We start from the raw sequence: 23,702 nt of genomic DNA on the forward strand, positions 1-23,702 counted from the left end.
AAGTTCCTGGGAATCATTCTAACATAAGTATGATTTACTGAAACTGGCAGGGATCCCGTGGAGAAACTGTTGAATCTCTTGGATGATGGCTAGGCCAGTCACATCCCAATGGCGAAGGTTGTTTCCTTTATCTCCTTACTGGTCGGAATTTCTATCAACATCTCATTCTGTTTGTTGGTGATAAGGGGACTTGCGCTTCCTGAACTATATGGGCACCATTGGAAGGAATGGATGTGAAAATCGGGAATAGTAGCTGCATATAACCTCTGAAAATTTCTCCTCTTCATAGTTAGGTAAGCCATCTTCACCTTCCAGGACCATCAACCTATTTTTGGACTTTCTATCTCTTGCGGAGGCATGAAAATAACCTGTGTTTGCATCTCCTAGTGGTAGCCACAATTGGCGGCTTCTTTGCTTCCAGAACTTCTCCTCATCCGTGTAAGACTTTAGAAGTTTAGCATTTAATTCCCTAATAAGTAGATCATCGGGAATAGGATTCAACATTGCTTCATCCAACTCTTTTTGTAGGTATTCTAGCATTTGTCTGCTGTTTTCCTGAAATGCCTTGCTCCATTTGCATATTGCTCGCCGATAGATAGACAATTTTTCCTCAACATGGAGGAGATAATTCCTTTCCCACAGATCTTTGATGATCGCTTTAACTTCCTGATTTTCTTTTAGTCGTCGATCGAATCTGAATATTCCATCTCCTCATTTCTTACTTGTATCTAGAAAAGAGGTCAATGGCCGGTGATCAGAGCCTTCATATCTTAAGTATTAGCTGCGGCACGACGAAAAGAGATCAGACCATCCCGTGTTGCAAATAGCTCTGTCCAATCGACACTGAACCAGGTGTGTATGCCTCTTCCCCCTCCACGATAGAAAGCTACCACAATGCTTCAGATTAAACATGTCATGTTTAGATAGGAATGATCTAAATGTCCCGAATGGACCTTCTGCTCTGTCAGGACCGCCATACTTCTCTGAATTATCTATTATCTCGTTAAAGTCGCATGTGATCAACCATGGAATAGTATTATATGTATGCGGATTTGATAGAGTGTTCTAAAACTCTTGTCTTCTTGGTTGTTCAGGCTTTCTATAGACAAAGGTGGTGTGAAACAAAATTCTTTTGTTTGAGATGCGTGTATCTATATAGCTCTTAGTTGATGAGACTACAGTGAGATCTATTTGCTCCTTCCAGAATAAGAAAAGACTGCCTCCTCTTAGTGTTCCAGGCGGCACCATATAATAGTTATCTAGATTTAGCCATTGTAGGTCTTTTAGGGTTTTTTCATCTGGATTTTTTGTTTCCATTAAGAAGATAATATCAGGTTTGTTCCTTCTATGGATCTCCTTCAGCCGCTGGACTGTTGCAGGATTCCCTGACCCGCAGCAGTTCCAGATTGCTTTATGAATAAGGAGCCTGGGGTAAAGCAGCCCGGAAATCCTCTTTCCTCCTCTTGGTTGCAGGAATCAGTTGGATAGGCGGGTTTCTCCTTTGCTGAGAGGGTCATGCGATGGCAGCTTGGTTTTGTGAAGTTGCTTTCTCCGTGGAGTTCCTTCTAGCAGGTGAAAATTTCATAGTAGAGATATTCCTCTTCCTTGAGCTTGCACCCAACAACACATTTGGGCTTACATTTATTGTTCGAGAACTAACAAGTCTTCTTCTTCTTCGTGGTGGAACATCACTATCAGACACCTCTCATTGTTCTGTCTCGTCCTCGTTTTGGTTCGTTGGAGGCCCTCCGGAGGGCTTGAAACTATTTGAGAGGAGAGGCTCGTGATCCTTTGGTCAACCGTTTCAGCACTTAAAGATGTGTCTGGGGCCAGTGGGGCAGATGTGTTTGCTGCAATGATTCCTGCTGCGACTTCCTCCATTTGACCTTGGGCATCCCCTTCAAGTACTCTGCGTTGTCTAGCTTTTCCTCAGTAGGATCAGTACATCTCAGATATTGTAGGGTAGCATTATGTAATCTTCCATAACTTAGTCCCTTGTCTGGTGTTGTGGGGTATGATTATGCTGAGTTACTTGGTGGGTGGCCAGTCCTGTAGGATTGGTAATTGCAAGCATAGACTCCACAGTCTCCTCTACTTGACCTTGCGTTTCACTAACAAGCACTCTGAGTCTCCTCACTGCAGCTTTTGTGGGATCGTCACAACTAAGGTATTGCTGCGTGGCTTTATTTATATCTTCCAGAATTTGTTCCCTCGTTTGGTGCTGCCTCTAAGTTACCGTCGATTCATGTTGTGCTAGTGCTAGATTTGACACATAGCACTTCTTCTGTTGGATGAGGCTTGGCGAGTTGACCTCTTGGTATGTACCAAAGTTTATCTTCATCCTTTATTCTCGCATATTTCTATGAAGGAACAAAAGTCTCCTATGTGAGGATTCATAAGGGTGATGTCTTCTACTTTTCGTATATGGGGGAGATATATACTCTGCTTGTTTCTCATTTTCCTCACCACCCCTTCTTCTCTGTGTAGGAATTGTTAAGGGTCGCTGCTGGACTAGTAGAGGATTACAGGTGTGTATTGTACTTAATCTTTTCCCAAAAACTTTATCATGTCTATCAACCTCTGCTTGAAGTTTTTTACTGCTCATTACTTTCTTCATGTGGTCAGGTCCACGTACAGGTGAGTACTTCCTTGACTGATGGTAGCTATTGTCCTCTGTCGCCTGAATCGCTTGCTCTGTTTCTTTCTCCACATGTGGATAAACCATCAGACTTTGTTCAGAAACGCGTGAAGGGAAATGTTCACTATGATGGGAGAGGAGCAAACAGTTTGAACAATGGTTCTGCAGACGTTCATACTCCAAGGTAACTTTGCACTCTTCACCAGAATCAAGTTCTATTATAGTTTCTTTAACCAGTGGTTTGAGGCTATTGACTGAGACCCTTACTCTCGCAGATGTTTTCGTCAGTTCATGCTTTTCTAGTGTTTCCAGTTCCTTTCCAATCCTGCAGATCATATCTTCATCCCGGAAGTGTAGCGGTAGACCCTTAATCTTGATCAAAAAAGAGATGGAGGAAGGGAAAGTGTCGGCTATGATAGGCTTCCATCTCTCCAGTATCACCATCCAGTACCTAAAGTGGTAAGACATGTTCTCTAGAATTCTCTATAGGTCTTCTTCCTTCTCAAATCTAAACTGGAAACAGTTGTTACCCAAGTATGACCCTATCAATCTTCCTTGTGAGTTCCATTTTCTAGGTAGAGATGGAATGAGATCCCAAAGCCGTTGTTCTCTCGGATTTGTCAGTCTCCCGATCAGAGTACGAGAATTTTCTTCAATCAACGCTGATGTATCCAGTGGTGGAGCTCAAATCCTCTTAATATGCGGCTCCATCGCTCTTGTGGCTAAGCCTTTTCCTTTTTATTCAGCGGTGAGACGTCTAGCCATAGGAAGATGTAGACCCACCCTACTCCAAAGCTTATAGAGCGGTAGGATTAGACCAATGTTCAACTGGAGGAGTTATGCGTCGACTCGGAGTGAGCTCTCGGTCCTTTGAAATTTAGATCCGGTGAATTCAGTGTACAGAAACCGGTTGATGCTTTGTTGTTCTTGAAAACATTTGCAGGCAAGCCAGAAGTTGAGAGATCAACACGAAGGGAACCTGGATCTGGTTTTGCAAAGCTGAAAGGTTGCGTGGAGGAAGCTACTTCGGGAAAATTATTAGGGTTGAGGATGTTGCGTGAAGAAGCAAATTTGAAAAACCTTTCTAAAAGGGGGAAGCTAGAGGTGTTGTCAACATCCTTGTTTTTCGTGCTGCAATGTCTTTTTCAGCTCCTAGAGACTCGTGCATGGGAGAAAAATCTCCACCAGCCCCCTCCTCTAATTGTATATTTTTTATTCCAGTGGAACACCAAAACACCAAATTTGGTGTAAGTTCATCTCCAATAGAACACCAAAAATTACATCATCTCACCAAATTTGGTGTATAGTGAATAGTATTACACCAAATATTTAATATACATATTTTATTATTTACATTTAATAATTTAGCTCAATTATTATTTTTTAATTAGTTCAAATTTGTAACTAAACGTAATATATTGTATTATTTTTATTTTTAATTATTTTTACAAATTAAATATTTTTATCTTATTTTCAATTAAGAAATCGCTAAATGGTAATATTTTATATTATTAAAAATAAAATATCATAGAAATTTATATTTTTTATTAATACTATAAATTATTAATTAGTATTTTATAAAATATGAAATTTAATAACATAGGCTTGATAAGATTAAAATGCATATTATATTTGAAATAAAAACTCAAAAACATAAAATAAATATATTATTCTGTTATGTACTTTTCATAAATAATAGTTTGTAATTTTTAATATCTATATACATTAAATACATAAAAGTATAATATTGTTAAACCAAAAATATAAATATAAACAAATTATATAAACGTAAAATTACAAAATTTTAACAAAGATAATATCTAAGTGTGATAAATAAATAAATAAAAAATTTATTAAAACTGAAAACATCAAATAATATATAATATTATTTTTGGTGTAATATTTGGTGTCATAGTTGGAGATGACAAAACAATGTCAGCAAAACACCAAATTTGGTGTAATTTCGACACCAAATTTGATGTCATGGTGGAGATGTCATAAGACCATCTTCAATGGTTCACTTTAATTTTTACATTAAAATAGATTAACTCTATAATAAAGTAACTCTATAATATAGTTGTGATATATTCCTATGATATTTTATTTTAGAGTAAAAAATAGAGCGATGAACAAAAAAAAAATTACTTTATATATAGAGTAAACCTATTTTTACTCTATTATAGAGCGAAAAATAGAGTATCATTAAAATATTTTTACTCTTAAATAGGGTGAAAAATAGGGTGGGGACGGAGATGCCTTAAGATTAAGACATTCGAATTCAGGAAAGTACTAACCGCATTTCACCACGCATAACAAAAATGAAAGTTAATTATTTGTACTAACAAATTTCTGTTGCCAAAGAAAATGCGGTTGATGTATCAGAACACACTAAAAATACAAAACACCTTTCACTTTAGAGTTAACACCAACTCTTATGACATAAATAGATAAATGAGTGATTTTATGATGTAAACAAAAAAAGAGAGAGAGATGAGACAGAAGGTTGCTTTTGCAGTATTCCGGGAATGAAATGCTGTCTCTCTCCTAGGATTGGCGTGAGAGAAAGAGAGAGAGAGCCCATTCCTCTCTTTTGTCCTTCTTGTAATTAATTGATTTTCACTGTTACAATAAAATATTTTTAATTAAATTTATCATTGTAATATATCTTTATTAGAGATTAAACAAATGAGACTCTAAATAACCTTTTTAGGACCAACCTAAGATATACATAAAAAGAGCAAGAAGATCTTTGTTGGTCACTCCTACGCACATCAATGCAAAAAGAGAGTAACGTCGGTTATAATCATATAATAAATATAATTTCGTATACAATGTTAATTTAATCTTCTAATTTAATTATTATTGCTAAAAATGTAAATAGCATTTTAGAAATTACTTTGAGGTTTACAAGATGTGATTAACAAACTATAAAACTTTTAAACTTGTTTCACAACAAAAAGTTTTTTAAAAAACATGGAAGAAAAATCAACATTTTAATTTATTAACTAAATTTATTGTTGGCAGTTTAATTACCATGCATTATAGAATTTTAATACGTTTTCAATGAGGTCTTCATATCTTCTTTTTGTGTGTGCACCATGAGGTCTCCATATCTACAAGTGAACAACTTGATTTAACAAAAAGAAATAGGAGTGACAAGTTTTATAGCAATACTTATCTTGTGATTAATCCATCGAAAGTTATTAACCAAAAACAAATATTATTATTATTATTATTTCTTTAATAAAAAAAAATTATACTTCTCCCTGTCGACTAATTTCAGCGGGTGGACATATATTAAAGTGAAAATTATATTGGAAAATGCAGCTTTTTATGCTCTTATTCCCTAATAATTACCATATATTAAAGGAAATGATGAGCAAAAATGGTACACTGAAGCTGCACTGTAAATAAAAGAAGACAAAAGTTGAGTGAAATGCAAAAATCAAAAGCATACAAAAGCTGCTCGTTTGTCCAAAAAGAAACCCATCATAAAGTAAAAGCATTATGAGATCAAAAACCCCTTTAAAATAAACTAAAATAAAACTTTTTAAAAAATTTCAAAAAATAATACAAGATGAGGAACAGAAAAGCCAGCATGAAATAAGTATAAAGGAACCAGCTTGGTCTAAGTTCCTTATCTGACTAAAACTCTCTTAAACCTTCTCTCTCTCTCTCTTCTTTACAGTCTCCAAACATAAGAAAGGAAGCTCCTTTTCTTTTACTCTGTTCCTTCCACTTGTGGGCTATACTTATTTGGGGTGTGGTTAAAGGAGGAGGAGGCAGAAGTTTTCAAGTTAACACCAGACAGCTTTCGATAGTGGTTGTTTTCAGTTTCAAAAGGTGGGGGTGGGGGTTAGGGTTTAGGTTTAACAAGTTATGCGAACAGGTGGTTATACGATTCAACAGACACTCACTACAGAGGCTGCTTCTGTCTTGAAGCAATCTCTCACGCTAGCTCGGAGAAGAGGCCATGCTCAGGTTTCATTCAAAGTTTGGATCTTTTGTTTTTTAAAGTTTGGATCTTTTGATGTTTTATTTACTAAAGGGAAAAGTTTTTTTTGTTTTTTTATGGGTTCGGTTCAGGTCAGTCCTCTCCATGTAGCAGCTACATTATTGTCATCAAGGACAAGTCTTTTGAGAAGGGCGTGCATCAAATCCCACCCTGGTTTTTCACCAAATTACCAGTTTGCCCCTTCTCTTCACCATCACCAAAACCATCCTCTTCAATGCAGAGCCCTCGAGCTTTGCTTCAACGTCGCACTCAACAGGCTTCCCACTATCCCCGGTCCCATGTTCCACGGCCAGCCTTCTCTCGCGAACGCCCTCGTCGCCGCGCTCAAAAGAGCTCAAGCTCACCAGAGACGAGACTGCATCGAGCAGCAACAACAGCAAACGCAAACGCAGCCTCAAACGCAGCAAACGCAGCTGCTTGCTGTTAAAGTGGAGCTAGAACAGTTGGTTATATCCATCCTCGACGACCCGAGTGTGAGCCGGGTCATGAGAGAAGCTGGGTTCAACAGCACCGCCGTGAAAAACTGCGTCGAGGAATGCTCCGTTTCCTCGGTCTTCTACGGCGGCTCCGTCGTCGGAGTTTTCTCGTCTCCGAACTCTCCCGATCAACAGCCAAACATCAACATGAGTCGGTTTCACCACTACCAAAACCCTAAAGACTTCAACTTTCTAAACCCTAACATCCCTTTATGGCAAACCCAGTTCTTAAACCACCAAAACCCACTTTTAATCTCCTCTTCCCCTCATCATCAGCGCCTGAGAGAAAACGATATGAAACTCGTGGTTGATGTTCTTCTGAGGAAGAAGACGAAGAAGAAGAACCCTGTGATTGTCGGAGATTCCGTCTCGTTCACGGAAGTGTTCGTCTCTGAGCTGATGGGGGGGCTAGAGAGAGGAGAGCTCGGGGATTTAAAGCAGACCCATTTCGTCAAGTTTCAGTTTTCGCCAATGGCCTCCAAGTTCATGAGGAGAGAAGACGTGGAGATGAACATAATCGAGTTAAGGAAGAAAGTTGTTTCTCTCACGACCAGTGGCAAAGATGTAATTATCTTCACTGGTGACTTAACGTGGACAATCAATGGTGAGATATCATCGTCCTACAGTCCTTTGGATCATCTAGTTGAAGAAATTGGGAAACTAATCGCTGAATACGACGACGTTGATGATCAAATCCGTGGTTCTAAGAGGAGGGTTTGGGTAATGGGAACAGCTTCGTTTCAGACATACATGAGATGTCAAATGAGACAACCTTCGTTAGAAACGTTGTGGGCTCTTCATCCTGTCTCTGTCCCATCTTCAGCTAATCTTGGCTTAAGCCTTCATGCGACAAGGTAAACTCTTTTTCTTACTTTTTACCATTAATTTACTCTAAAAAAAGTTAAAACTGTTCCAGTCATTTTTTCACAAAAGTGAGTTTGGTCAAAAAAAGGTTTTGGGTAGATAGTGACACTAGCTAGTACACCTAGCTATGTTAAAACTTAACCAAAAAAACGAATCTTATGTCGTAGTTCAAAAATAATAGTTAGATAATTTCTTTTGAAAATGTTGTGTGTTTTGCAGAAGTTTTTACTTGAAACTGGTCCCTTTAGAGTCTGTCTTTGTTCTCTGACTTACTCAGATCAATGTCTCACGGAAGCCAAAACCCTGTGTGTCTATGACTCCATGCTTGTCCTTTCACACTATACAGTCTTTATTGTGTTTTATATACATATTTTTTTTTACTTGGACCCCTCATAGTATAGTAGGAGTCGTCCACCTAAGTGTGGCTACTAGATAGAATTATAGTGTAAAAACTTTGTATCCGTTACGAAATTGTGGATACTAGGATTTCGAAAAATGGAGGTAGGTAGTAACATTTTGGAATATATTGGATTCATGTATTATCCAATGGGCATTGCTTGTAGACAAATTAATTTCAAATCATCGCAGCGGAGAATATTCCTGCGACAATAAAGATAAAAAGCTTGAAACTTTTGATTTTTAAGTTTATGTTTTTGTTTTGTAGCAATGTATGGACGGTTTTACCCCTTTTACTACTTTGGTTGATTAGTCTCAAGTTCTCTTTTTATGTCTGATAGCTAAGAGACCCGTCCTATATTAGGGAAACATTTTGTCTTCTTGTCTACAAGACACTTTTTACAACAATCCAAAATCTCTTTTTCACTTTTTTTTTTTTTTTATGCTTTGTTTTCAGACGTTAGCGAGAATGCCACTGATATCTCTTTTTCTTGACCGTTTTGTTTATTTGCAGTGGACATGAGGCATGGAACATGAGCAGTAGTGTTAATGCGACAAAGTCCTTTTCTGGTTACAATAAAGCTGAGGAAGAAGAGACAATAAGCTCTGTGCTAAGTTGTTGTCCTGAGTGTGTTTCTAGCTTTGAGAGAGAAGCAAAAGCGCTTAAAGCTAATCAAGAGAAGCTCTTGCCTTCTTGGCTCCAATCTCATGATGGTGACAACTCTCCACACAAGGTATAACCAATATTTGAATTTAAATGTACCATTAGATGATCACAATGATTAACTAAAGAGCTAACTCTTGGTTTTGGTGCTGTGTAGGAAGAGTTAATGGGACTGAGGAGGAAATGGAACAGGGTTTGTGAACATATACACAATCAGACAAGACGCTCTCCTCTGATGGGGTCAAGATCTGTATCTTTGATTGATTCGTTGGGGTTAAAGCCGAATCATCAGCGAGCCACAAACTCGATTGCCAAGTTCAGGCGTCAGACTTGTTGCGCTATTGAGTTTGATTTGGGTGGAAACGACTACGAGAAGGGTGAATCAATCAACGAAGCTGAAGATGATGACAACGAGAACGTGAAGACCACTCTTGACTTAGGGCGTTCTCTGTTTCCACCAGATTCCGTAATAGAGACGAGAAAGAAGATCAGTGGTTTGGTGAAAGCTTTGGAGGAGAGTGTTCCCTGGCAAACTGTGACAATGCGTTTGATTGCTGAGAGTTTGATGGATTCCGTGTTGAACAAGAAAAACGGCTGGATTATGATAGAGGGCATCGACACAGCCGCGAAGAGGACCATAGCTCGCACTGTATCTGAATCTGTTTTTGGCTCTTTGGAGTCTCTCGTTCACATTGACCTTAAGAAGAAAGACAGCGACTTTAAGGCAAGAGGACTGGAGAATGGCGAGAAGGTTGTGTTCTTGATCGAAGACATCGATTTGGCTGATTCACGTCTCTTGAAACTCCTTGCAGATCGGTTCGAAGAGAAGCAGAAGAATAAAACCGCCATCTTTATCTTGACGAAGGAGGACAATGCGAGAAACAGAGACTCTGTTTTGCAAATTGGCTTGGAGGTCACGGCACAGAGTCCTGGGAGAAAGAGAAAACCGGGATCAGATTTACCGGTTAAGGAGGGTAAGATCAAGAAGGAAGCGTTCTCGAGGCAATCAAGTTTCAATAGCTCTTATCTCGACCTAAACTTAAAAGCTGAAGAAGAAGGAGAGATCAGTCCGATCTCAAGCGACTTAACCGCGGAGGAAGAGACAGAGATCTCTTCCAGCAGCACTTTTCTGAACATGATTCAGAACCGGTTTGTTCTTAACCGGTCATATCAACCGGGAATCGAAAAGGCAATGATGATGGCGGCTTTCAGGGAGGTTTTTCCTGAAGAAGAAGACGGCAGTGGAGTTAGGTTTAGCGTGGAGGAGAAGTTAGTGAAGGAGATTAGCGGCGGCAGTTACGTTCAGAGCGGTGCGTTTGAGAGTTGGTTAAAGGAGGTTTTCAAAACGGGGTTACTAACGGTTAAAAAAGGCGGGGAAAAGGATACGGGTGTAATTAGGATGGTGTTTGGGGGTATAGTTGACAACAACAAACAATATGGTGGTGGGGTTGGTGGGTACATGGGTACATGTCTTCCGAACAAAGTCCAAGTTTCCAAGTTCGAGTAGATCTTTCGGTTTAAATTTCGTTCGTTTTATTTTGTTTATTTTCGTTTTCAATGTAAAATTTCCATTACTAATGTGGGGGTTTGACTGGTGTAACTCTTTTTTCTTTTCAGTTGACTGTAATATAAATGCGTTTTTAAATTTGCCAATCAAATCAAATGTATCTGAGCGATAAAACAACGCTAGACTAATAGATGTGAATTAAAAATACTGAAGTACAGAGGGATTGCTGCTTCATTTACCATGGTGGATGTTAAGCATGGCAATCAAACTCCTTTATGGTCATCCTTCCACAGACTTATGGACTTGATGGAGATGCGAGGCGGCACTGATTTGGGTATTCACAAACACTCATTGGTTGGTGATGTAATTGTGAATAGGATTGAGGATGCAAGACAGACTCTACATGAGCGTGGCAACTCTTTGGAGTAAGATACTATGCTATGGAAGCAAAATGATCAACTGTATAAGCTGGTTTCCAAGAAAACCAACTAATAATGTTGCAGTATGTAAAGTGAAAAAAGCCCAATGGGCGTCAAACCGCCACCTGTCGCGACTTGTAATCTGCCAAACGCGCGTTATTTGCGAATACGGTTAGTTAAAAAAAAAACTTTTTATAAAGCCAAGAGTGACGGCCCATAAAAATGGGACAGGAGTATCGTTAACTTACAGATGTGTAGTTTCCCCTAAAATATCCGGTATAGAGCTTGTTCTGTCGACTGTCGCTCTATCTTCGTTTTCTTCGTGCTTTCTCTCTCTCAGGCGTTTCAGTCTCCATAGAAAACGAGGTCGGTGGTTTAGAATCTCTCTCTCTGTAAATCTCATCTGAGAGGATTTCAAAGGCCAAGTTGGATTTGTTTTTTCCCAGTTTTGATTCTGATTGATATTTTTTTTTTGGTTTTCAGGTTGGAGTTGAGGAACATGGCAAAAACATGGGTGTTCTGGGACATCAACAGCTGTCCGGTTCCCAAAGATTGCGATGCTCGTCTGGTCGGTTCGTCAATAGAATCGGCCTTGAAGAAGGCAGGCTACTGTGAAGGTGATCTCACCATCACTGCCATTGGCAACCTCAATCACATCTTACAACTAAACCCTATTCGTCTTTGTCACACCCCTCCCGGTTAATCTTCTTATCTGTTTCTCCTAGAAATTAGGGTTTAGATTCATACAAACAATTTCAAATTCGTCATTCTTCTTCAAACCTTACAACTAATCTCTATATTTTTATTTTTTTGTTAATTAGGGTTTTTCACCAACTCTGTTGATGATTTTTTGCGGTTTGAAAATAAAATTACGTCTCCGGCTACTTTAATGATCATAACCAGTGATGTGCACGTGGAGCATGTAACTGCTCATTTTCCCTACTTACGGTCTAAGGGATACACCCCTCTTCTAGCATATCCGAGCAATTCTAAAGAGCTCCCTTCTGATAAAAACTTTTCCTGGTAGACCTTATTGAAAGGTGTTTGTTCTCTCTCTCTCTCTTTTTCAGTATTGAAGCGGAAGCTGTTGTTTCTTAACTAGTTGGTTTTTTGTTCCAGGTTCAGAGGAGATGCGCCCCTCTGATATAGATCAATCTCTTAGGGAGTTTTCTTGCAAACTATGTTCAGCTGATGGCCATACCTTTGAAGATTTCACCACGCATCTCAAGAGTAAAAATCATTTAGAGCGTGTAAGACATCACCCTTGCTACGTAACAATTTCATTACTTCGTTTGAGCACAAGTTTCCCTTTCTCTCACTTCCTAGTTATGTTCTCCTTTCAAAAATTTGAACCCCCGTTATCTTTATGTCAAGCAGGAGTTGTGCAAGCTGAGGAGGCCTCCATTCAAGAGGAAGATGGAGAAGCCGGATTTTAATGTTTCTGAATACAATAACAAACGATCAAAGGCATGTTTTAAGAACTTTGCTTAACGAATATTCTTTCCCATTTGAAAGAGTGCTTCCTGTCCTATATCCCAAGACTCGGGTGTGAGCTCAGCCCTATCCCTGCCGGTCTAGCTGGTACCCCCAAACTTTATTAGTCGAGCTAGCTTCTCATTAAGTTGCTTTCACTTCTAAAATGTAAGACTCAAGCGGCTTGAGGAAAAGAGCATTTCTGTGAATGCTATTCTAATCTAAGTGGTCTTATTCTGTGTCCTGTACTAGGAAGCATTACTCCTCTTTTCATTCCAAATTCAAGAATACGACCGATACGATTAATTGGTCTGTGTGCCTTTCTTATTACTTTTTTGTATTCTCCTGTTCCTCGGATACAATTCGACTCTTCTACGACCAAATCTCAATTTGTGGAAAGCCTTCGATGGCTTCCTTATGAAAACATCAATTTTTATTTGGGTATAGACGGTATCTCTTTATAAAAGCCTGCTAGGTGATCTAAATCGCTCAGGTCAGTGAGGACTCACTCACTCATCAACGTATTACTAATAAACTTTTCTATCTACTGAACTAAAGACCCGCCATGCCGGGCTATGGTGCAAATCCAATCAACTCCATTTTTTAGAAAACCCCCAAAGATAACAAATGATTATCAATTAAGCGGGGAATCCCATTTTTTATTAAAAAGATTCCACTCTTGAAAGGAAAAAACGGACTAACAGGGTAAATGACCAAAACATGTCTTTTCTTTCTTCTTTTAAATATAAATGTTTTTAATTGATGTTTTTTTTTGCTTTGGTTGATACTAATAGAGGTTTGAAATTCGGGCGAGAGAGGCCCAAGCGGGACAGGAGAGAGAAAAGCGTCTAGACGACTACATGGCCGTGGTGCCTTTGTTGTACCATATGGTGGCTTGTTTGTTCACGTTAAACTATGTTATATACTAGGTTAAGATCCGCGAGATCAACATTATATATAAAAATTATTTTATGTATTAAATATTTTTACATATTATGAAATAATTAATATATATTAAATAATTAAAGTTCAGTAACTATTAAATATATAATTAAATTGGTGCGAACATATAAAACAATTTTATTAATCCAAATTTTTTTTTATATTTGATAGGATATGTAATTAAATTTAAATGATACTAACATAGATAATATATTTTAGTATATTTTTAATATTAATGTCTATTAAATGATGATTTTTACTTATATTGTTTTTTTGATCATTTATATCTTTTATAGAAAAAAATTAAATTAGTGATAACAAAATTTTCATTGTAGGATTAATAGTTTTAGTAATTTATAATTTTTTTTTAAAAATAAGTTGTCAATGATCGTTCAAAACTTTTATCAAAAAAATTGTTCAAAGTAAATTTTGAAACTAAAATATTGTATTTTATATGGTTTATAGTTTAATTTAAAACAATATATAGATTAATCTTAATAATTAATTAAATTAGACTTTTTACTTATATAATTTTTGTAATTATTTGTATTTTGTTATAACAAAATTTTTAAACCATGGATCATAAAATTTGAATGTGAGACTCTTAACAGTTTTAGTAATTTATAGCCGTTTGTAAAAATTCAAAATATAACATATAAATTAAAATCTAAATTTTTATTATATGGTTATTGTGGTTGTTTAATTTATTTAATAGTTTAAAATTAAAAAAATATGATAGAATATACACTATTTTTTATCAAATCTTTATTATTCAAAATTATTAATTGCCATATATACTTTAGCCACATTAGGCAATTACGTAAATTTTATTTAAGAAAATAATAAAGTACATTAATGATGAATTTATTGTTAGTTTAATAAAAAGTTTATTATATAATTAGATGGACCAACATATTTCTCTAATGATTCTAAGAATCATCCTAGTGATGACATGTGGCTATAAAAAGAAGTTGTAATGCTTTTCAAATAATATATAGGGGATTAAAACAGAAGTCATAACCTTAATTCATGTGTGATTTTTTTTAAATGGATCTAATTGACCTATTACTAGAAAGTTATGTTACATTTAATCTATAATCTTATCATTATTATAGGTCTAAATAACTTACTTTCTAGATTATAGGATCTAAGTAATATGTCTATAACACAATATTGCTACATTATAGGAACTAAATAACTATCAATCATTTCCAAGCAAAAAAAGTGATCTGAAAACTTTTTTTATCAATTTTTACTTCCATATCTTGTACCATCATGTTTGAAAGAGACTGCAAGGAGCAGAAATATTTCTCGAAACTTATACACCTAATCAGGTACATTTTTTAAACTAAATTGATTTCACATTGATTTGTGTTTTGTATATAGTTCATTTACAAAATATAATTAAATGTTTAATTAAATTCTTTATAAAATTTATATACGAAGCTTTAAGTTTAGTTTTGTTAACTTTCTTATTTTGTGAAATTTTTGATTATCTTTGGAGATGATAATATTTTCCAAATTTTATTTCTATTTATTTATTCAATAATGAAATACTAATCCAACAAACAAAAAAATATATAAGAAGAAATAAACACATGTGAAAGTTTAAAACAATCTATTTGATGGAGAACAAGTATACTCTAATATTATTATGTTTGAACAACCTTAACATACTCGAAAATATAAATTTATGAAGCTAAAAGTTTAATTTTTTAATAATTTGTGAAAGTTTGAAACAACCAATTCAATAAAAAAAATATAGTAAAATTATATATGTTTTAAAAAGTGATAGACACACTTCATATATATTATAATATATACCAATTAAGAATTAAACACAAAATGTTTGCATAAAAATAAATGAAAACAAACATCTGCGCGGTCGCGGATCGAGATCTAGTTACTAGTTATGCTTGCTTTTATAAATTATAAGTTAACTAATCAATACGTTTCATTAATTCATATTCATTGATAACAAAGGAAGAATACAAGAGAGTAAAACACTAGAGCCGGCGGAACACATAACCATCCCCGGAATACATAACTATTATTGGTTGCAAGCCACTTATGACACTAAATCAACAATACAAAATGTTTTAAGCTGCTTATTAGAATAAGACATGAAGATTTTTTAGTTCTCTACTACCAACTAATTTTTTTGAATGATTAGGGGTTCTAATTCGAAAATTCATACATTCTTAAAGTGAGACCGAAACCTTGAAGAAGTTCAATTCTTCTTTTGAGGGCAAACTCCTCTGAAAAAAAATTGAACTTGTGACCCATTAGATTCTTAATCAGTAATCTAAGAGTTTCACCCAATAAATCACCTTTTTTCATTGGAGAACTGAGTTATATTGGCCATTTACCACCTACGTTACATGGAAACGGAAGTGGGTACGTGGAATCGGAAGCGTAGAAGCGAGATTTTTTAAAAAATTAGGAAGAGGGTACGTATTGGAAGCGTATATCCATTTATACATATATATATATATATATATTAAAATATAAGAAAATTTTATAAAATTTAGGACTAAAATTATATGATTTAAACTTATAATTAAGTATTTATTCATTTATAATAATTTTGAAATGATTTCATATTAAAATTGTGAAAATACACATAAATTAAGTTTAAAAGAAATCATTATATTAATTATTTTTAATACTTCATAAATAATTGACACAATATATTTAAATCTATGATATATCTTTAATAAAAACCTCTACGCATAAAGATACTTCATAGTATTAGTTTTAATATTTATATATTTTAATTATCTCTATTTCATTACTATTAAAATTTAGATTTTATATAAATTAAAACTATGAATTTTATTTTTTTTCGTTTTATGACATTGTGTTCTTAAGAAAAAGTGGAAGCGTGATTCCAAAACGGAATCGTAAACCTCCAACGGTTTTTAGAGAGAATATTTTAGAAACGTTTTGGAAGTGAGATTCCGTAAGTTTCCACAAAGTTTCGATTCCAAAGCGGGAAGGAGACGCCCGATGAAGCTTCCATGCAACTTAGTTTACCACCAAAGTATTGATTGGAGATTTCAGCATCAACCTCTTGGCCCCAAATTGCTCCAATGATCGATTTCTCAGTTTTACTCTATTTGAGTCAGTAGAATCGTTTTTTTATTTATTGTTACGGGTAGTTTGATAGAATATAAATGATAAACCCACTTGCACATAAAACCACGTAATAAATACTCTATTTTAAAAATGTAATAAAACTCTTTTAGCTTTCAGGTTATTTGAGTAGTAATTAGAGAGCAATACGAGTGAAAACCAGCACCAACATCAACCCATTAAAAAAAAGGAAAAAGAGAGTTGGTCTGCAAAAGAGAGTTTCAGGAAACTACAAGAGATGAGTTTGTTTTTTCAGTTTAAGCGGAACCAAAACATACAGATTTTTTTTTATAATTAGTATTCTTCTTGTTAATCATTCCATGGACCTGGTTTCATTACTACGAATCTGGTGGTAGGGGCTGCTCTTCCACTTGGTTTACTGGAAACATTTGAGTTCATCGGTCCAGAGGGTGACACGCTATGTAGCACGGGGACGTCTATTTAGGTGCCGTAAACGTTTCGGGAGGGATACTTCACGGGAACAGCACTGGTACGGCTTGGGGACGGTTAGAGAACTTAGTTATGAATAAGACTAGTTTTCACGGCACCTAATGCTTGTGTAATTGTTTTTTAACTGTCACTATTTTGTTTCTAATTTTAGTTGGCAAAATAGACATATTATAGTAAATTATATTTAATTATGTTAGATTCGCTATATAAATTTGTTTTTTATAAATATTTTATATTTTTTACTAGTATATATTTTCTGGTACCCATATCCATAATTTTTAAATTTTGCCGTTTTCCGTCCCGCTGTCCCAGCTTCCGTTCTGTCCCGTATCCGTCCCAGGTGACACGGTCACTGATAAGATGCATGATCAATACAGTATCGTCGAACGATTCCTCTCTCACTGCGTGTAGTTCAGTGATTGCCGCATCGTAAGCCTACCAGCATCATCACAATCATATTTCTAAATGAACTTGATAATCAAAAAGGTCACACATATTTTCATTAGTGTAAGGGAACAATGGTAGACTACTTTCCAAATAATCAACTACAAAATCTATCTACCAAGCCAGATAATAAGCAAACTGGAAAGCATAACTAAATCATATGAAAGATTGCAGGCACAATAAACACATTTATGCCACAATACGAAATTACGAATACAATTTGACAGAACAACGGCAAAAAAGACAGTGTTAGAAGATCACTTTTGGTTAGCTCCCATAATGGCATAACAAAAAAAAACATATATTAAAATGAGAAAAAACAACACATACCTCCTTTGCGGTCAGACACGCAACCTTAGTTGACATGAGGGTCTCATAGTAGAAAAGAGACAAGTTAAGAGCAAGACCCAGTCTCGGTATGTCAGTGGACGGCAGATTAAGAGCAATAACCTAGATAAAAAAAGGAAGCATGAGGTCGGTCCACAAGATGTTTTCTTATCACAAGTTAAACTGAGACGGATAACCTGGGCTGACTTGTAGATTTCAAGAGTGTCCTTGACAGCTTGTACCCTAGCAGCTCCAGTCTTGGAATAAAAGAGGTAACGGTGATAGTCTCCCTTCATTTTGAGGTAGAATACTTTGGAGTCATCCGTGGATGCATTAGGAAGGAGGTGAGAGTCGATAAGGTTGAAAATACGATCACAAATGTTGTTGATCTCAGTCTCAATCTTGACTCTGTGGTCCTTAATAAAGGAGACGTTGTCAGTGTTTCCCTTTTTTGTTTCCTTCTTTTCGATAGAACGAATACGCTTCAACGAAGCCCTCCTACCAGCAATAAAATTCTTGTAGGCAATAGACAAGAGGTTCTTCTTCAGGAGTAAGCTCGGCAGTGTCAACGGTCTTTGCAACTTTGTCCATGAATTCAACCATATCATTAATTCATTATATTGCTCAGCACGTTGGCTAACTTGGCCGGTTAGATATTTTGTTTCCGGGAAGACATCTATCTATGCACGCACATGAAACAAAATAAAATCATAGCCAAATCAATACTGAGACACAAACTCATCAAAGACAACATTACTGCACAGCACCCAAAAAAACACACAAGCGACCACTATCCAGGGGGCAACAAGAGTGAAATCCCCACAGAGGAAACCAGAGAGCCGTACCTTGGGATCTTTGGAATTAGGGTTTTTGAATTCGAAGAGTATAAGAGCATGTTTATAGGCATACCTTAGGAATGGTTTTTAGCTTAATTCGGAATTAAAATAAATGAAAAATGGTGTTTAAAGGAAGAGGCGTCCCTTAATTAGCACCTCGAAGACACGCCTCTTATAGGGCACGTGTCGTAGTATTACTGGGGGGACTCGCGGTGTCGGGGTTTCGAGCGTGTTTCTTTTTTTTCTTTTTTCTCTTTCGGTTCCTATTCTCTCCTCGCGAAAGGCGATGGCGATTTGAATGGCGATTCTCTCCTCTTGGTGGCTCTCGTCGACGAAACGGTGACGGTTCTAGCGGTGGGTCTCGGCGACGAAGGGAAACGGAGACCTTTCTATCAGTGGCTCTCATCGACCAAGGAAAACGCCGACCTCTCTCTCTATCGGTGGCTCTCTGAGACGGGTAACAACGGTGTTCCTTGCGGCTGAGGCGAATCGAAAAGGTAAAGCTGAGGCTCCTATATGTTTATGTTTCAATCTTTCAATGCATGTCTTAGATTTTTCTTCGTGAATCTTTCATAATACATCTCTGATTTGTTTTGATTTGTTGGTGTTTTTGTGTCTTTAGGTGGATTGATCAAGAGGCATGAGCCAGGTAGATTATTTCCTTCTTCATCGTCAATTTCAAAATACACATCCTCTGATTTTTTTTTTTTGATTTGTTTCTGTCTGTTTTAACAGTCTTTAGGTGAATTGATCAAGAGAAATGCAGAGATGGAGATGAAAAAAATGGAGGTATGATTCTCAATCAAAATACATTGTGGACCGGTTTAAACAGATTTGGTGTTGGTTTGGATTGAATATTTAATCGAATAGTTTCTTTGAAAATTAATAAATATCTTTAAATTGTTTTGAAGTTTGAATTGAAAGTGTGATCAATGTGTGAATTAAATCGTTGGTTAGTGTGATCAATGCGCGAATTGGATCAATGTTTGAAAGCGTTTCTAATGATTCTTCATTTGTTTTCTGTGTTTGTGTCGCTACATGGATGAATCGAGAGGCATGATACTGGCATGATCCAGGATTGATCAAGAGACGTGAAGTGGGCACAAAACCTGTCTCTTTGTCAGACAAAACCACCACGATCGTAAATGTACTTTCTCTTTGATCTTTCTAGATGTATAAACGTGATTGTGATTCAAGATTGCGAACGTTGATGAAATTAATTCGAGTTTAATCTTGTTTGAAACGAATTGAATTGTAGGTTTGTGTTAGGTTAGATAATAAATAGAGTGGTTAGTGTAAGATAATGGTTGACTTATGTAATAAATATAGTTTATGGCTAGATTGAAATGAATGTTCTTAGATAAATGTGTGACGATTGTGTTGTGTGATGAATGCTCATAGATAAATGTCAACTCGGTTATGGTTGGTTGTGATCAATGCTTGATCGTTCTCTTCAATCTATAAACCGTGTGATTCTCTTCCCTCTTTCTCACCTTTCTTCTTTTCTTTATCTCTTCCTTGTTCAAACATTGTTCTTTTATTTCTCTCTTTCTTGAGCGTCTTCCTGATATGGATTCTTATCCATCCACTGGAACTAGCAAGTTTGTTGAACTACTTAATAGTCAACAAATTGTTTCCTTAGGTAACTTTGAAGATAGTGTTGAACTATCTTCATCACAAGTTCCATTTCTAGGCAGTGTAGGAACCGAAGCTTCAAAATTTGATGGAGACAGTGTTGCAGAGCGTAGAGAATGACGGAAATGGACACCAACGGATGATGTTGTCCTGATCAGCTCGTGGTTAAACACGAACAATGATCCTGTGGTTGGCAATGAGCAAAAATCCACGGGTTTTTGAAAAGGATAGCTGCTTACTTTTTGACAAGTCCTCTGGTTGCTGGCTGCGAAGAGAGAGAGACAGCCCACTACAAGCAATAATGGCATAGGATCAATGACCTCGTCTCCAAGTTCTGTGGAGCTTATGAAGCGGCTACTAGATAAAAAACTAGCGGCCAGAATGAGAACGATGTTGTGAAGCTTGCTCATCAGATATTCTACAACAACTACAACAAGAGGTTTACTCTTGAAAACGCTTGGAAGGAGTTGCGGCACGACCAGAAGTGGTGTGAGTTGGCTACTGCTAAAAACGAAGGGAGCTTGAAGAAGAGGAAGTGTGAGGACGGTGGAGATTCAGAGAGTTCTCAAGCAACTGCGAACAAGCGTCCCCCTGGTGTGAAGGCCGCAGAGAAAGGTTCTCACAAGACGGTGGTAAAGGATAATACTCTTAATGAGTTTGAGACTATGTGGACAATCAAACAGGCGGATTTGGCCGCGAAAGAAAGGTTGTCTAAGCTGAGTCTGCTTGACAGTCTCATTGGAAAAAAAGAACCCCTAGCCGAGTATGAAGAAGCCCTCAAGAAGAAGCTCATAAATGATTTGTTGTCAAATTAGTTAGGCGTCGAATTCTTGTTCTCTTTCTTGTTATGTTTCATGTTTAAGTTTGTTGTCTTGTTTCATTTTTAATTTTGTTGTTCTGTTTCATGTTTAATGTTGTTTGTTCCGTTTCAATAAAATGTAGTTTGTTTCGAAGTCAAATTAAAATCTTGTAGTTCATGCTAAATGTTCTTGCTTTGGTTTGATCTTGTTCATGACATAATGTTTTTGATCTTGTAATGCAGGTTGGAGAGGTCACAAGAGTGTTGTAGTTGGAGAGGTCACGAGAGGTACATGACATGCTGTTGGAGAGGTCACGAGAGTGTTGTAGTGTTGTGTCTGTCAAGTATTCAGGAGAGAGAGGTCACGAGAAGTGTATGTTGTTGTTGTTGTGCTCTAGGTCACGAGAAATTATCTTTGTGTGTGTGTGTTTGTCACGAGAAGTGTATGTTGTTGTTGTTGTACTCTAGTGTCACGAGAAAGGTTGTAATTGTGTCTGTGTCACGAGACATTTTTTATCTTTATATATGGATGGCTCTTGTTATATATGATCACAAACACATTCTTCTCTCTGTTCTTATTTCTCTCTCTTTTTCATCTCACATTCTCTCCGGTTATGGAATGATTATGGAATGATTATTTGAGGCCATCTCCGGTTATGGAATGATTATTTCAGTGACGCTCCTATATATCCAGAAAATCTATTCCGACGATGATTTAGAATGAACAAGCCATTGTTCAAACATATTGTTGATCGTCTCTCCAATGAAGTTCAATTCTTTCGTCAGAAGAAAGACGTTGCCGGAAGGCTTGGTCTCTCCACACTTCAAAAGTGTACAGCAGCTATTCGTGTGTTGGCATATGGTTCTGCGCTTGATGCGGTCGACGAATACCTCAGGCTCGGTGCAACCACTACTCGGTTATGTGTGGAAAATTTTGTGGAAGCAGTAATAAATTAGTTCAGTTCGGCGATTAGTACCTAAGAAGACCAACACGGATGATCTTCAACGTCTACTTCATATTGGAGAGCTTGTGGATTTCCCGGGATGATAGGAAGCATCGATTGTATGCATTGGGAGTGGAAGAATTGTCCCACCGCTTGGAAAGGACAATATTCTCGTGGTTCGGGAAAATCTACAATCGTTTTAGAGGCGGTAGCTTCATATGATCTCTGGATATGACATGCGTTTTTTGGACCTCCAGGTACCTTAAATGATATTAATGTTCTTGATCGCTCACATGTTTTTGATGACATAATAAATGGTCGAGCCCCGCAAGTGAATTTCTCGGTCGACAGAAGAGAGTACCATTTGGCTTACTATCTCACCGATGGTATTTATCCAAAAAGAGCAACTTTTATCCAATTTATTCCAATTCCACAAGGGCCGAAAACAGTTTTATTTATGCAACGTCAAGAAGCTGTCCGAAAAGATGTCGAGTGTGCTTTCGGAGTTTTGCAAGCTTGATTTGCCATTGTTAAAAATCCGGCACTTTCGTGGGATAAAGTCAAGATTGAGAAGATTATGAGAGCATGTATCATACTCCATAATATGATAGTGGAAGACGAACGAGATGAATACACTCAATATGATGTCTCAGATTTCCAACAAGGAGAAGAGAGCGGAAGTTCACATGTCGATCTCACCTATTCTACAGATATCCCTACTAATATCGCCAATCAGATGGGTGTTCGAACAAGAATTCATGATAGACAAGCGCATCAACAACTGAAAGGTGATTTTGTTGAACATATATGGCGTAAATTTGGAAGTGATCAAGACAACAACTGAGCTTCGATGCCTCTTTGAAATTATTATCGTTTATTTTAGTAATTTTTGTTTTTATGTTTTTATGTTTGTACTTTAAAATCTATGTTTAAAATGTTACGTTTGACTTTGTTTTATTTAATAAATAAATTTAATATTTTTAAAAATTTTATGTTTAAAAATCAGTTTAATATTATTTTATTGTTAAGAACATTTATTAAGAAACTACCAATAAACCGCTATAATCAAGTGTCTCTTAACAAAGTCTCTTATCTTAATTTTAATAGTTAAAAATTCATTTAGGCCCACTTAAGATATACTTAACTTAAGTTTTACCAATAAACATGCTCTAAGGGATTATGTGAGAGAATTAGGGGAGATGTGTGAGAGAATTAGGGGAGACGGACGGATGCGAGCTAGGGGTGTTCAATCCGGATATCGGTTCGGTTTAGGTTCGATTTTTTTTGGTTTTCGGTATTTCGGTTAGTAAAATATAACTACCATTCTAAATCCATATTTACTTCGGTTCGGTTCGGTTTATATACCGTCGGTTTTCGGTTTATTCGGTTTTATACCAAAAAACATAATTATTTAGTTTGAGATCATATAAAATGAATTTTAGAGTCATATTGTCAACACAGTCATTTATTAAAAATATATTACATGTTCAAATAAATGAACAAAAAAGTAAAAATGCTTCTACCATCAAATAAATAATTAAATCTATAATTAAAATCAGAGGCTGAAATTTTGAAAATAAAAATATGAAACAAAACAGAAACATGAAAGAAAAGTTTTTCCACTCTTCCATATTTAGTGTTCATTAAAGTCATGTTTTTTCGAATGAACACAAACTCTGTTTGTTTATAGATAAGAAAAAAGTTATGAAAATTTTCTATTAATTATTTTCTATCAAAT

The 23,702-nt window shown here is 36.3% G+C and overlaps 2 protein-coding genes, 1 long non-coding RNA gene and 1 pseudogene across 3 annotated transcripts; 3 read left to right on the top strand and 1 right to left on the bottom strand.

Moving 5' to 3' along the window:
• Nucleotides 1–6,266: 6,266 nt before the first annotated feature.
• Nucleotides 6,267–10,698, top strand: LOC106418684 (protein SMAX1-LIKE 5). Its single transcript, XM_013859432.3, has 4 exons — nucleotides 6,267–6,619; nucleotides 6,725–7,983; nucleotides 8,904–9,123; nucleotides 9,211–10,698. The coding sequence occupies exons 1-4, from the start codon at nucleotides 6,518–6,520 to the stop codon at nucleotides 10,558–10,560; spliced, it is 2,931 nt and encodes a 976-aa protein (XP_013714886.1). The 5' UTR covers nucleotides 6,267–6,517; the 3' UTR covers nucleotides 10,561–10,698.
• Nucleotides 10,699–11,042: 344 nt separating this feature from the next.
• On the top strand, nucleotides 11,043–12,779 carry LOC106417960. Its single transcript, XM_022709037.2, has 5 exons — nucleotides 11,043–11,345; nucleotides 11,463–11,677; nucleotides 11,801–12,019; nucleotides 12,099–12,229; nucleotides 12,357–12,779. The coding sequence occupies exons 2-3, from the start codon at nucleotides 11,479–11,481 to the stop codon at nucleotides 12,004–12,006; spliced, it is 405 nt and encodes a 134-aa protein (XP_022564758.1). The 5' UTR covers nucleotides 11,043–11,345; nucleotides 11,463–11,478; the 3' UTR covers nucleotides 12,007–12,019; nucleotides 12,099–12,229; nucleotides 12,357–12,779.
• A 3,331-nt stretch (nucleotides 12,780–16,110) lies between these two features.
• On the bottom strand, nucleotides 16,111–18,588 carry LOC106417449 (annotated as a pseudogene).
• Nucleotides 18,589–18,598: 10 nt separating this feature from the next.
• Nucleotides 18,599–22,951, top strand: LOC125592999. The gene is made up of 4 exons (XR_007328865.1): nucleotides 18,599–19,083; nucleotides 19,209–19,235; nucleotides 19,322–19,733; nucleotides 21,264–22,951. It is a non-coding gene; the product is annotated as an uncharacterized LOC125592999 (long non-coding RNA).
• The last annotated feature ends 751 nt before the right edge of the window (nucleotides 22,952–23,702 follow it).

Source organism: Brassica napus, chromosome C9 (assembly GCF_020379485.1).
Source record: "Brassica napus cultivar Da-Ae chromosome C9, Da-Ae, whole genome shotgun sequence".
Classification (NCBI taxonomy): domain Eukaryota; kingdom Viridiplantae; phylum Streptophyta; class Magnoliopsida; order Brassicales; family Brassicaceae; genus Brassica; species Brassica napus.